Source organism: Exophiala viscosa, assembly GCF_022695815.1.
Source record: "Exophiala viscosa unplaced genomic scaffold EDD37scaffold_15, whole genome shotgun sequence".
Taxonomy (NCBI): Eukaryota; Fungi; Ascomycota; class Eurotiomycetes; order Chaetothyriales; family Herpotrichiellaceae; genus Exophiala; species Exophiala viscosa.
Window position 1 is genome coordinate 25,921 of NW_026944367.1, and position 13,883 is coordinate 39,803.

The 13,883-nt window shown below is 52.5% G+C and overlaps 3 protein-coding genes across 3 annotated transcripts; 2 read left to right on the top strand and 1 right to left on the bottom strand.

Annotated features, from left to right (window-relative positions):
- Window positions 1-92: 92 nt before the first annotated feature.
- EDD37DRAFT_570458 (uncharacterized protein) lies at window positions 93-2,067 on the bottom strand (the record flags this gene model as incomplete). The annotated part of the gene is made up of 4 exons (XM_062814281.1): window positions 93-653; window positions 710-1,027; window positions 1,113-1,774; window positions 1,821-2,067. The coding sequence occupies 4 exons, from the start codon at window positions 2,065-2,067 to the stop codon at window positions 93-95; spliced, it is 1,788 nt and encodes a 595-aa protein (XP_062665629.1).
- Window positions 2,068-8,275: 6,208 nt separating this feature from the next.
- On the top strand, window positions 8,276-10,163 carry EDD37DRAFT_642118 (uncharacterized protein). Its single transcript, XM_062817345.1, has 3 exons — window positions 8,276-8,628; window positions 9,001-9,393; window positions 9,444-10,163. The coding sequence occupies exons 1-3, from the start codon at window positions 8,551-8,553 to the stop codon at window positions 9,852-9,854; spliced, it is 882 nt and encodes a 293-aa protein (XP_062665630.1). The 5' UTR covers window positions 8,276-8,550; the 3' UTR covers window positions 9,855-10,163.
- An 888-nt stretch (window positions 10,164-11,051) lies between these two features.
- On the top strand, window positions 11,052-13,442 carry EDD37DRAFT_613459 (urease; the record flags this gene model as incomplete). The annotated part of the gene is made up of 2 exons (XM_062815450.1): window positions 11,052-11,393; window positions 11,445-13,442. The coding sequence occupies 2 exons, from the start codon at window positions 11,052-11,054 to the stop codon at window positions 13,440-13,442; spliced, it is 2,340 nt and encodes a 779-aa protein (XP_062665631.1).
- Window positions 13,443-13,883: the final 441 nt, after the last annotated feature.

Genomic DNA, 13,883 nt, shown 5'->3' on the forward strand with positions numbered 1-13,883 from the left:
TACCTATTTTCATGTTTTCCTTCTCTTTCCTGTTTTTGGTGGGTTTCTCGACAAGAGGGTAATCATGGACTCTGCCGTCGAGCATGTCACCTTCAATATTGACGTGATTTCTGAGCTGCCTTGAGCTCTTTTCGATATGCCCATCCCTTCAAGCAGAGCACAAAGACTTCGTAAGACATGATGAAGGCCGTGAAGCCCATCGTGACCGTGAAGACAAACATCGCCATAAGATTGGCACCCTCCATGTAGTGAATGATGTCTTTGGTGCTGGCCATGAAGACGATGCCACCAGAGATGAGGCAGAAGGCAGACACCAGCTCAGTTGGTGGACGGGAGGGATAGATGGAGCTAGGGGGAGAGATGTACATGACCACGTAGGTGATCAAACGAGCAACGGAGAACCCTGCGAGCAACGTCCCCCATTGCTTGTGAACCATGGTGGACGTCATCGAGTCCTGGTGGTGAGAAGACATCATCATGCCCAGTAGGAGAATTATCAAGGCCGGCATAGGATTGAGAGAGGTGCCATATTGTTTGGGTTGAGTGCGCAGTTCAAGAGCTTGGGTAGGAGGCAACTCTGGTGAAGTAGGCATGTTATCGACCACTGCATTGAGGCACTTTCGAACGGTCTTCGATTCGATGAGCATACCGCACTGCGAAATGAGTTAGAGGATAGTGAACTCTGATGGCAGGATATGTCTTTGCTTACCAGGCCACCGCCGAAGAACATGATGGAAATGGAGACATGTTCGAGATCCTGGGCAGTCCATTCACCGCCCCAGGCAGCGAGGTGTTCGAGGAAGATGTTGGTACAGCCGTACAGCCAGATGACAAAGGACTCGACGAATTCAGCCGATGGCAGAGAGGCCTTCCATTGGCCAACCTCGCTGCGGGTCGGCTTGACGTTCCACGCCCACCCGAACTCGGCAAAGCATCCCATCCAACGTCCAAGAGTTAACAACCCGTACCAGAAGAAGATTCCGCCCTTGATAAAGTGGGCAAGGCCATTGAAGACGTTGGCACCTCGCTGTTGGATAGTCAGCCCTTCATTCCTTCATTCACCCACTTGCCTACGCCCATCGTGGTAGGCTCCCGGGAGAGAAATCACTTACGAACATGCCAACATACGTAACTCCTCCAGTCATCAACGCAATGAAACCGAGAACGAGGATGGTCCTGTCAATGACTTCGTACACTATCTCGATGATGCGCAAAATCTTGGCCGAAAGGAGATTAGGCACCCAGGATGCAAGATATTTGTCCATGAAGCGCAGCCAGCTGTTTCGAGGCTTCCTTGCCGACAAGGACTCATGTTCCTCATCATCTGCTTCCGGCTGCGGCTCTGGCTTCTCGAAGTCATTGTAAGGATCTCGTCGATTCGGGTTTATTGGGGAAGCATCTCGACTGTTCAGTGTGGATGATGCCTCCGTTCCTTGGCCACTGTCGCCCGACCAGCGGTGATCTGAGTACAGCGGTGTGTTGTGTTGTGTCATGTTCTCGACAGTTACCGGCAGAAAAGCCCGACCCTCAGCAGATGCGGCCTCTTCTGATCGTTTGCCTCGCCCCGAATAATGGAACATCAGACTCATGATGACCTGGGCAGTGACGATCCACGTTGCGATCCAGCCAATCTTGTGGTGGGCGTTGTTCTCATACAAATCTGGGACGTTGACGTTGTATACGGTCCCAAACAAGACTCCAAAGCCGTTGAGAAGGAGGAAAAGGAATTGCACCGGAAGAGCGAACCTCGATCGGGAGACGCTAAAGACGACGCCTGGGTATGTGAGTATATGTAAGTGCAAGCCCGTACACTCACTTACCGACGGGTAGGATGAAGAACCATGCCAGCACCATAAGGACTATATGTGCCAACATCATGTTGCCGTGCATGTCCAAACCGGCATAACTCGGCATGGCATAATAGTCCGACAGGCCATGACGTGAAGGAGCCTCGGCCTTTTCCATGCCGCCCATGTCACCCTCAGGATGTCCGTCGTCACCATGCGCCAACGTCAGTGCCGCTAGTTGAAGCAGCACAGCTGCTGTCGCATATCGAGAAGCAAGCATCCGGGTCGGTCTATTGCGGGTGTGTCCAACAATTCTTCCGTTACTCCGCAGCTCCGACGTCTCCAACGTTACCAGTCGTTCGACAGGAGCGCGAGCCTCTCAAATGGGTGAGGAAGGGAGTGTGCAGTGTGAGAGCCCCAAGTTCGGTGTCAGCGTGGGAATACTGTCTGGGGGGAGGAGTAAGCAGAGAGCAGTCTCGCGACAAGACGATGCGCGGAAGAACAGCGACAACGAGGTCAGAAGACGTGCGATGCGAAAGAATAAGGGAACAACTTTATACAACAGGCGGCGAGCGCAGGGGAGTTTAGTTAAAAGGCTGCCGGATCCATAGGGAAGTTTCTGCTGGCTGCGAGTCATCAGACCGTTGGTTTGAAGTCACGAAGGGGGCCGGAGGCAACGCGCAAAGGAACGGACGGACGAATAGGTCAGCAGAGCATGATGGGCGGCCGGATTTGTCGGATGCGCGAACTGAGGGTTTGATGCATGTGGTGGCTCTTTATCGCCGTGGTAAAGAGAAAAAGCGCAGAGATGTCGACAAGGCCCCGAGATGGTGAGATGCATGATTGGCGGAAGCTACGGCGTCCAGTCACTGAAGCCTTGGCAAGTCCTCTAAGTTACTGTGTTATTGCTGATGCCACCGAAAAGTCAAGCCTTGATGCCCACCCACGGCGCCCGCAGCATCCACTGGCACCTAAACTTACTAGGGCACGTCAGCGCCCGGGAAGAAATTTGCAGGGCTTCTCCCTCTTTCCCTGCGCTGACCAATAACATTGTCAAGTGGGACACTGGAGAAAAGCTCCGACCCTTCATCAATTCGAGTATCCTATGTGACCAAGGAAAGGACATATGATACGAATCCCTGTCAATTTTGTCAAGCAGCCATGATTCGGAATGCCATAACGCCTTCTAATGCTCCGTACGACCCCCCCGCCATCGAATGATCTTCCTTCGTGTCATTCAAAGAGGAAAAATGTGTGGTTTGGATCTCAGCACCGCTAGCCATGGTCATCGAGGACATCGCTATAAAAAAGACAAGGATGATTGTTGATACTGACACACTCCCAACTGCTGACAAAGACAGACCTTTCCTTGCGGCAAAACCTTTTTGTGGTTCCTGCCCCGGATGTACGAGTCTTACGGCATCTGCCTTCTATCTCCGGCTCCAAGATCCGACAGATCTTTTTACAGACGAATCGATGGCATTCGTTTTGCGAAGGAAGAAATAGTCCACTCTCAGCCTCATGGGAGTCGGGCCCGCCACCCGCACAAGTACCCGCGCCAAGAAGGTTTCATTGGGTTCATTTCTATACTAATATGGTATGTATCTGCTAGAAGGTGGGCCATCTGCGGTATTTGTTGACTCGTGAAGGACCAGTGCACATCCAGTTGTCCATGCAAGAGTTTGTATCGGGCATGTCGTTGTGCGATCTCAACAGCCAGCCAATTGAGGAGTGGTGTGACAATGGCACCACGACTGGTCTGATTAGATCGAGCAGCCCATGAGGCAGAGAGGCCTCATGTGAAAGGCGGTGACCCAGTGCACCAGCGAATCCCGTACGGAACGGAGACTCGTGCCTTCCGCAACTCGGTACCCAAGTGGCTGGGAAAGAACATTGTCAGGTATGTCCACTGGAGGTCAGGCTGCAACATTATTAATCGTGGGTCGATACCTACATCGATGACCATACAACAGACGCGGTAGTCTTTCCTTCCCTGGCTCAATGTTCCGCTTTGGTTGTCACTCCCTTACCTGTCGGACCCGCGCCATAAGGTACTCGACTCGAAGCAGTCGTCCTTCGTTGCCAGATAACCTCAAACAGGTGCTTGCCTGGGTTGCCCACACGATTTTACTAGTAAACTTGTTACTTTCCGCCCGCGGTTGCCGTTTTCATCACCCTCCGCAACATGTCGCGGAGTAAGTTGGCTAGAGCCATCTGGGTCCCTCTGATCGAAGATCTGTTGAGGTCACGAAATGGCGCTATACTGTGTACGTACCTCATTCGTTCTACTCAACTTATTCTTTGGCCAAGATACACAAGTAGCTTTGACAGGGGGAGCTCCTTTGCGTTCGGCCCGGCCATACTGTCCGAGGCTCCGAATTCCCCAGAACCTTTGCCGATTGAACCGCGTTGGTACTTTATCTTCCGGGAGGTCGGAACTCACATTTTATTCTGCCTACAGTGATCGATCACTCTTCTGCGCATTTGCGAAGCGACGCCTGTACGAGTGCGGACATGCACGAAGACTCCAGACCTTCCCCGCGGTCACCCAAGGGTCCGCCGACCATAACAAAAAACCACTTGGCTGTACCAATGCCATTTTTGAGTCACGACTAAAAAGAGGCTAGCCACGTATACAGGTCGGGCTTAAGCGTTAGTGACAGTGTGACGCATGCAAGTGGTCACGAGAGCGGTCATGCATGGGCGATCCTGTTTATGCACAATTGGCCGCTGCACATTATCCCCGCTGCATAATTTGCCGTATTCTTAAGCATAATATCCTTTTCGAGTACAGCGAGCCAGGCAGCAAGCCAGCAATCCTGCACATGTTAACCGTGAGGCTTTATCGATTACCACACGAACTACTCGGGAAATGGGTATGCTTCCCGAGTTGCTATCAATGTACCTATCGCCACGTTATGTGGTAAATGCTCCTGTCCTGATATCTGATAGTTGCATGTAGTTATGTACTCATGCCCGAAGCCGTCTTTTGTACCTCTCAACATTCAGAGTGCAGGTTGATGCAGGGCAGAGACCGGGGACAATAAGCTCTCGGGAGATCCAGGCTGAGGCTCGGCCGGGGAATTGGCAGTAGTAAGGAATGTAGGGTGTGTAGGGAGTCTTCTCGCAAGGCTATCATCCCTGCCAAGCTCCCCGATCTCTGGTGGGCCGGAACCACCAGGCTACCAAAAGAAGGGGGCTTTGCACTCTCATTTACACGCTAACCTTCGCTTCCTTCATGCGAATGCCAAGTGCGATGGTCATGTCTTAGAGTTGATGAGATCTCCACATACCATCGCTGGTGAAGAGACGACGGGAGGCAATAGAGCCGATATTGAACAACCTACTGTAGATGCTATTGGCACGCGTGGGCACCAGAACAGCGTTACACTTTTGAGGACCATTGAGGAATCGAAGTCAGCAAGGCCGACGCAGTCCGTCCCAGAAGGAACATGGATGCTACATAAGGGTAGGAAGGTTGGTAGACAGGTCCAGAACAGCGTTACACTTTTGAGGACCATTGATGAATCGAAGTCAGCAAGGCCGACGCAGTCCGTCCCAGAAGGAACATGGATGCTACATAAGGGTAGGAAGATTGGTAGACAGGTAGTGGCTGCGCGGAATCATTATGGGATCACACGAGATCCAGTGGTAGATCATGCCGGCGGCAAACCACAACATTGGCTCTGAGTACACGATCTAACAACCAAAAGGTGTTAGAGCTCCGCTGGTGGTGATGGGAAATGGCAAGCCAGTCTCCGGAAAGGTGGCACTGACTGACCACCTTGGGCTCCCCAGGCTCAATGAAGCCGTTCTCCATTGTCGGTGGGGAGCTCTTCGCACGCAACTATGTAGCGTTAGCCCTTGATGCGAGGAAGGTCATCACCACCGTCAATGTTCTGACTGGTCCCTGTCAAAGCACTCATTGTCGCGAACCTGCTGGACCTTGAGCTTGTGTCGTCGATATACCTTCGACTCGACGGTGCCAGTTATCGTCTACTGTCTTTACCATCTGGACGCTTCTGGCCTGAGAGAGTATCGAGGCAAGTTCGCATCAGCCTGCTCGTTCTTTGATCGTTCTTTGTGGCATGGACGTCCTCGGAAGCTGCCGTTCGTCGAGCCATGTCCAAGAGAAACTGTCCTCAGACACGATAATGGAGCTTCCTTAACAGCACAGACCTGCGCCCGCGCCATGGGATACCGCACAAGAGAAGAGTATGTTCAGCTCATCAACCGCGGCGCCGAAAGGATTGTTCGTCGAGATTCCACAGTGTATGGACTCCTCTCATGGGCTTATGAGCAATGTGGTGAAGCAAGTTAAAGAGCTGCACCGAGCACCATGTCCGGACAAGCTGCATCAGTCCCGCCTGATTTGACGTCGATCCTGCGGCCTCATAGGCAGGTTCGATGCTGGCGAGCACAACAGATTGGTTGTTTTCAAAGACCACAATGGTGATGTAAAAAGAGCAATAAACATCCATAAAGCTTGTCGGACGCTTTGAGTTCGGTATGACAAAGACGGGGGGTGCCAGCGCTGTAGTAAAGAGGATAAAATATAGCGTAACAAGTGAGGTGACAATCTTGGCTCGCTGTTAATGTCATCAAAAGACGGCTGATGGAGAATCTACACGGAGGACCTGCTGCGCGGGAGAGCTTCCGTAGGCTATTGTCACCGACTATCATCTCAGAGCAGTGTAGGTTTTAGATCTGATCTTCACTTTTTTGTGTAGAATGCAATGGAACTCTGGTGTTAGAAAGCACGGAGGTATCACCGTGGAAGACATGGCGTGATGAGGTCAAGGCATGCTCAAGAGTCAAGCATGGCGGCCAAATCTGGACCTGGTGGGGATAGCTGATATGATGCTAGGGAAGTAAGCTTAAGGAGATATTAAGGGCAGTGCTCACAGGGACGGTCATCGGTAAATGTGTTGTCAGCGACTTTGTAAGGAGATGTAAATCAACCAAGGAGGACGTCAAAGGCTAGCAGGCTCAGGACATCGGTGCGACCAGTAAGCCTCACTAGCCTGTCTACTTGGCCTATACCATGCGAAAAGCAGTTGACCGAGAAGGACGAATTGTACATACGAAGAGACAAATACCTCACCTGGGATTGACGTACGGCAGCTGGAACGACAAGGTCGACAGAAATTCAAAATGAAGCTTGGGACGCCGAAGGGCACACGTCCAAAGGAACTTGGTTTGGGGCCATAAGGGTGGTCACTGGTCTTGGAAGCTTCCGATTTATGCCCATGGGAATAGAGGCTGTCATTGAACGAGGTCTGTAGCGTTTCCAGGCCACGAAGCAAACGGAGCTTCAGGGAGGGAAGCAGCCAGCCAAGGGTAGATTAGGTCGCGACAACCGTTGATGGTCATGCCGAAACCTCACCGATGCCGCCCTGAACGGCGGAGGGGTTCCAGGGAAAACGCAAGTTTAGGCAGCCAAAGCGAAAGCTCTGAATTCCGGTACTGGGAACGCGTTGCAGAAAGGAGCGGGAAGAGCCCAACCAGGTCACTGTGGGCAGCTGTGACAAGCGCTCAGCTCGCAGTATGCATCACGCCAGTCAAGGCTTCTCCCCTGTGAGCGACCGCAATCTCTCATGCAAGAAGGCCGTGCCCACCAATACCTTAGGTAGTCGGCGGCAAGTCTGACAAGGACATTTCGTACAGACAGGCACCCAAGGGCTAAAGCCGCTTCCTATGGGAGATCTGACCGGGCACGGCGGCTTGAGTGTGACAGGCGGTCTGACAATGGTGAAACAGCTCCTAACTTCCAGGCGCCAGCCGTTGAACAACGCGGGATGATGTTAAAGCTCCTCCATTAGAGCTGCTCACTTGGCTCAATTTCGAACTCGCTCTTCTCCTTTGCGAGTCGAGCCTGCAATAGCCTGAGCACTCATATACAGAGCAATCCAAGAACCGTGAATATATATACGTGCCGTGCTAAAGGTCGTTGGGTCACCGCGAAAGAGCGAAGTTTGCGAGCTTTGCATTAGCAATACCTACACTGTCGCGACACCCACGTTTCCAAAGAATAGGCATAGTCGTCCCACGTCAGAGACTCAGCTGGCAATGCATTGACTCTTTTAGTTGCAATCGAACGTTCCCTGTCTGGCCAGGAAGGAGGGGCTGCCTCTTCGAGGACAAGCAAACAAGCGGGCGCAGTCTAGGGTTGTTTTAGACTGCAGATAAGCAGGGTCTCAGGCCCAGGTGATGAAGAGCAGAGTAAACAGGCTTGCCAGCTTCGGCGCAACAAGCCTATGAGCAGTGCGAAAAGTGAAAGCCTGCAAGGAAAACTGCTGCAGCCTAGGTCCAATTAAATTCAATTATGTTGATTTAGGCATCATTAGCGCCTGTGGTAGTGGAGCAGCAAGTCCAAAGCGGACAGCAAAGGAGCAGTAACGGCAGGGTGCGCGTGGTTACCTACTGATTTGGCGGACGATTTGGAAGGGAAGCCGCGAGCTGCCCTGCCTGATCAACTTTTTTCCTCCTTCTTTTTTCCTCGGGTTGATCTTCAGGTGCTGCTCGCCCACTTATTAGCGAGCCCCCCCCTTCCCGATCCCCCAAAACTTTTCTTCTCTTTCCCATTTTTCCTCCCGCACTCTCTGCCAAAACTGCTTCGTTGGTTCTTGCATCGCCCACCCATTCCAGCCGTCTTTGGTTAAAGCTAGGCTTTGCAACGTCAACCACCATTGCGCCCATAACGCGTCTACCACTATCACCATACAGCTGCAGCTGAGATTCAGATTCATAAGCCCTCTTAGCTATGGCCAAAAAGTCACTCGATCCCGAAAACGCGACGACTTCCGTAAATATAGCCGATTTCCAGCGAACCCGCGATTCGGTAAGTACAGAACCTGCATTGCATCACTCACTTCCCATCGCATCCTGCTTCATTTACACGATCCCCAAAACACGACCCCGCGACAAGGCTACGCCGCACCCGTCAACAACAACAATCTCTTTGCTCACTGAACACATCCACCATCTCGTCGCCAACTTCCCCTCATCCTCCACAACATCGACCACGCAGCCGAGAATGTCTTCCATGTCTACCCATGTCCCAGTCACACCGGAGACCATGAAATTCATTGATTTCTGTAACCATGCTGCCCTCTCTATCATCTCTGCCCTCAACAACGATTTATCTTGCACCGCTCAAATTATATCCGACACACAAAATGATTATGAAGCACTTGCTCACTCCTACAATCAGGTTATCGTCGCACTCGCGACTCTTCAGTCGTCCGTTCAAGACCTTTCTCGGGCCTACATTCAACATGCCAATACCGTCCTTACACCCGGCAAACACGGTCTCAACCCAATTGACGCCAACTTGACCAGCATCCTCACCGAGTCTGGTCTCTTGGCTGGTCGACCAGCCGACGCCGCCCCTGCTGCTCCTGAAGCCGAGGTCGACGGAAAGAAGAAGCGCAAGAGGACTCCTCATGACCCCAATGCGCCCAAGCGTGCCTTGACCCCATATTTTCTGTACATGCAGAGTGCTCGTGCACATATTGCCAAAGAGCTAGGTGATTCAGCCAAGCCCAAGGAAGTTGCAGATGAGGGTACTCGCCGATGGACTGAGATGAGTCCTGGTGATAAGAGTGTAAGTCTTCCAATCTGTCCCTGTTCTGTATCTTGCTGATCGACCTCTAGGTTTGGGATGACAAGTACCAAAAGAACTTGGCCGCTTACAGAGTCAAGATGGCAGCCTACAAGGCCGGACAGCCAGTCCCCAGCGACGAGGAAGCCACACGTTTGGTTGAGTTGGGCAAGGCTCCAGAACACGTTGCAGGTGTAGACGCCGAAGCCGAGACGGAGGAAGAGCCTGCTGTGGCTGAAGAGTCCGAAGAAGACTCTCCCGAACCAGTCAAGGAGCCATCACCGCCAAAATCCACCAAGCGTCGCAAGACCAAGGATGCCGAACCCACTCCTAGCAAGCCCACGCCAAAGGCTGAGCCGGCGGCCAAGTCCCCAGAGAAGAAGGTCAAGAAAGGCAAGAAGGAAGCGGCGCCCGCCCCTGTTCCAGCGGCAAAGCCTGAGAAGGGACGCAAGTCGAAGAAATGAGTGCTAATAGAGGACCTAACGGCGCGTGTGAGATGGGTTGTACTCAGGTGCATGGGTCGTGGTTCGTTCATACAATTTCGGTTTGGCTTCAGCTTTTGAACAGTGTCAACACCATGGCATAGTCCATGTCAGTCAGTCATTTATGTTGATAGTGGAAGCGCGAACTTGTCACGCGTTTCGATTGACACATATGTAACAAGGGCGTTCTGCGGACACACTTTGCTGTATGTAGGCAAAGCAGTACGAACACTACAAAATGATTTCAATCGGCGCTTTTCGCATCGCTGTCGTTCCTCCAGGTCAAGTAGATGATACAACACCTTATTGCGAATCCGGAACCCTCCACACACAGCGATATAGTGTTAGGTTTTGACAAAAGTAATATCAGCAGCTCTAATGTTGACATACTGTATAGGCCTACTAGGTTGGTCTCAAGATACTGGCTGTCGCAAACCTGCTGGACCTGAACTTATATGGTCGATGTACTCCCTGTGAGACAGTGCCACTTTTCTTTAAAACCAGGCTCGTTCGGTCAGGCGCGTAAGGTACTGTAAACAAAAACAGCCCTTTTGTCCAGGATGTTCTCCGCACCACGATAAGGTGTTCAGGGTTCATGGAGGAAGCTATGGGTAGCTTTATCTCGACCGGCTAGATGGAGTTGGCCCAAATCTTCCACCCATCAGACCTCATGCCACCGTGCTTTGCTCCATTATTGCCCCGCGTTGCGGCGCTCGCCGATGATAGGCTAGCAGACCACAATTAGCCAGAAGAGATAAACAAGTCGCTGAGACTTCGCGTGGAGCTTGGGTCGTCTCGCCTTTCTTCCAGGACTGAAAACTTATCACATCGTATGACAAGGGACAAGCAACATGCAGCTCGTTCCAAAGGAGGTGGGATAAATCCATCGAAGGAAGAAAAACTTATTGTGCTGACCTGGAACAGCTCGACAAGCTCATTACCTCCCAGCTGGGATTCCTGGCACAGAGGCGACTGGCTAGAGGTGTTAAACTAAATCATAGCGAAGCAGTCGTATGAGAACATCGGCTGGTGGACCTGTACCATGGCTGATCTTGTTCACAGGCTCTGATTGCCAGCGTCCTGCATGAGGTAAATTCACACCTTAGAGCGCAAAGATAGGAGTTCCTAACCGTCACGCAATAGCTGGTCAGAGATGGCAACCATACTTGCGCTGACCTCATGTCCATGGGAAAGCAACTGCTCGGTCGACGCCATGTTCTCCCGGCAGTGGTGTCTACGCTGCACACCGTGCAAATTGAGGGCACATTCAAGACCGGCACGTACCTCGTGACTGTCGATCATCCCATCAGCTCAGACGACGGAGATCTCGAGAAAGCCTTATACGGCAGCTTTCTTCCTGTCCCGTCTAAAGAAGCATTTCCTCTGCCGGATGCAAGTGAGTATGAAGACAAGAAAATGCCTGGAGCCGTTATTCCAGTCAAGGAAGGCAAAATCGTGTTAAGCGAGGGTCGAAAGAGGATCAAACTGAAGGTGACCAGCAAGGGAGACAGACCGATACAGGTAATTGTACGCCATCAAACAACTTACCAAAGCTTACCACTTGCTTGCTAGGTTGGGTCTCATTATCACTTCATAGAGACAAATCCTAAATTGGAGTTCGACAGAAGTCGAGCCTATGGCTACCATCTGGATATTGCCGCCGGCACATCTGTTCGTTTCGAGCCTGGAGACATGAAGACCGTCACACTCGTCGAGATCGCTGGTCACAAGGTGATTCGCGGCGGTAACAATCTAGCTTCAGGTGTCGTTGACTTATCTCGTGTTGATGACATTGTCGGCAAGCTGCAGCAAGCTGGTTTTGCGCATGCTCCGGAACCCGCGGGCGACTTGAGTCATATCGACGCATTCTCACTGACCCGGCCAGACTACATCGGTATGTTCGGACCTACAACCGGCGACATTGTCAGACTGGGATCGACCGACTTGTGGATCAAGGTCGAGAAGGATCTGACCGCCTATGGGGACGAGTGCAAATTCGGTGGTGGCAAGACTCTCCGTGAAGGCATGGGACAAGCGAGCGGTCGGAAAGATGAGGAAATGCTCGACACCGTCATTGTCAACGCCCTCATTGTCGACTGGACAGGTATTTATAAAGCCGACATTGGCATCAAGGAGGGTATGATCTCCGGCATCGGCAAGGCAGGTAACCCCGACGTCATGGACGGCGTGCACCCCAACATGATCGTTGGCAGCGGCACAGATGTGATTGCTGCCGAAGGCATGATCCTCACAGCAGGTGGCTTCGACTCACACATTCACCTGATATGTCCTCAACAAGTCTACGAAGCCGTGTCAGCCGGCATCACGACCTTCCTCGGCGGCGGCACAGGGCCCAGCGCGGGCACCAGCGCGACAACCTGCACGCCCGGCAAAACGCTCATGAGAGACATGCTCAAGGCCGTTGATCAGCTGCCCATCAACTACGGCATAACAGGCAAAGGCAACGACAGCTCGCCTATCGCGCTGCGCGAGTCCTGCGAAGCCGGCGCCTGCGGCCTCAAACTGCACGAAGACTGGGGCACCACACCCGCAGCAATCGACACATGTCTGAGCGTGTGCGACGAGTACGACATCCAATGCCTGATCCACACCGACACGCTCAACGAGTCCGGGTTCGTCGAGTCGTCCATCGCCGCGTTCAAGAACCGCACGATCCACACGTACCACACCGAGGGAGCCGGAGGCGGCCACGCACCGGACATCATCAAGGTCGTCGAGCACGAGAACGTGCTGCCGTCCTCGACCAACCCGACACGTCCGTATACGCGCGACACCCTCGACGAGCACCTGGACATGCTGATGGTATGCCACCATCTATCCAAGAACATTCCCGAGGACGTGGCGTTCGCCGAATCACGCATCCGAGCTGAGACCATCGCCGCCGAGGACGTGCTGCACGATTTGGGGGCCATCTCCATGATGTCGTCCGACAGCCAGGCCATGGGCCGCTGCGGCGAGGTCATCCTCCGTACGTGGAACACCGCCCACAAGAACAAGCAGCAGCGCGGTTTCCTGCCTGAAGACGAAGGGTCTGGCGCCGACAACTTCCGCGTCAAGCGCTACGTGAGCAAGTACACCATCAACCCTTCCATAGCACAGGGCATGAGCCATCTGATCGGCAGCGTCGAGGTCGGCAAGATCGCGGACCTGGCGATCTGGAGACCCAGCATGTTTGGCGTCAAGCCCCAGCTCGTCCTGAAAAGCGGATTCATCAGCCAAGCGATGATGGGCGATCCGAACGCAAGTATCCCGACGGTCGAGCCCATCATTTCGAGGCCCATGTTCGCGCCGCTCGTGCCGAAAACGAGCATCATGTTCGTGTCCAAGGCCAGCGTGGACTCGGGCGTGATTGAATCGTATGGATTGACTAAGCGCGTCGAGCCTGTCAAGAACTGTAGAAATGTGGGTAAGAAGGATATGAAGTACAATGCCGCGATGCCTAAGATGAAGGTCGATCCCGAGCGGTATACGGTCGAGGCGGATGGCGTGGTATGCAAGGCCGAGCCGGCGACCGAGGTTGGGCTTGGTCAGGCATATTTCGTCTTCTAGTGGAAGAGAAATGCCTGCGTCTGTACATGGGTTTTGGTAAAATGTGTTGAAGGCACTGTGGGAAGTGCGCGATGTTGTTGATCTTCATGTCTGGTTGGATATGGGAATGAAATGTGCACTGGAAAGTTGAACATATTTGAAAATATGAAGCATCTTGACTGGCCATCTAAGATCAAAATGATATGATGTTTGCAAAGCTACAACGAGCTGTGAAGTGACAACGAACATGTACATGATCGAGAGCGACATTCGATAACACTTGGTAGAACCAGGCAGATTATCCGAGGATGGTGTTTTATCTATCATAGAGATGCAAACAAGCAGCCCGGGCTACTCTTTGTGTTTACATTTCATAAACAGCTGCGCAACCCTATGCGCCATGCTGTGTATTCTTGATTGAGAAGAATTCCTGACTACGCTTCCACCGAGGAAAGGAGAATG

Bases quoted from the DNA above. Each gene is read 5' to 3' on its own strand.
- EDD37DRAFT_642118 (XM_062817345.1), top strand. From the start codon at position 8,551: ATGGCCAAAAAGTCACTCGATCCCGAAAACGCGACGACTTCCGTAAAT. The intron at 8,629-9,000 runs GTAAGTACAGAA...TCCTACAATCAG, and splicing joins TCCAGCGAACCCGCGATTCG to GTTATCGTCGCACTCGCGAC. The intron at 9,394-9,443 runs GTAAGTCTTCCA...ATCGACCTCTAG, and splicing joins TGAGTCCTGGTGATAAGAGT to GTTTGGGATGACAAGTACCA.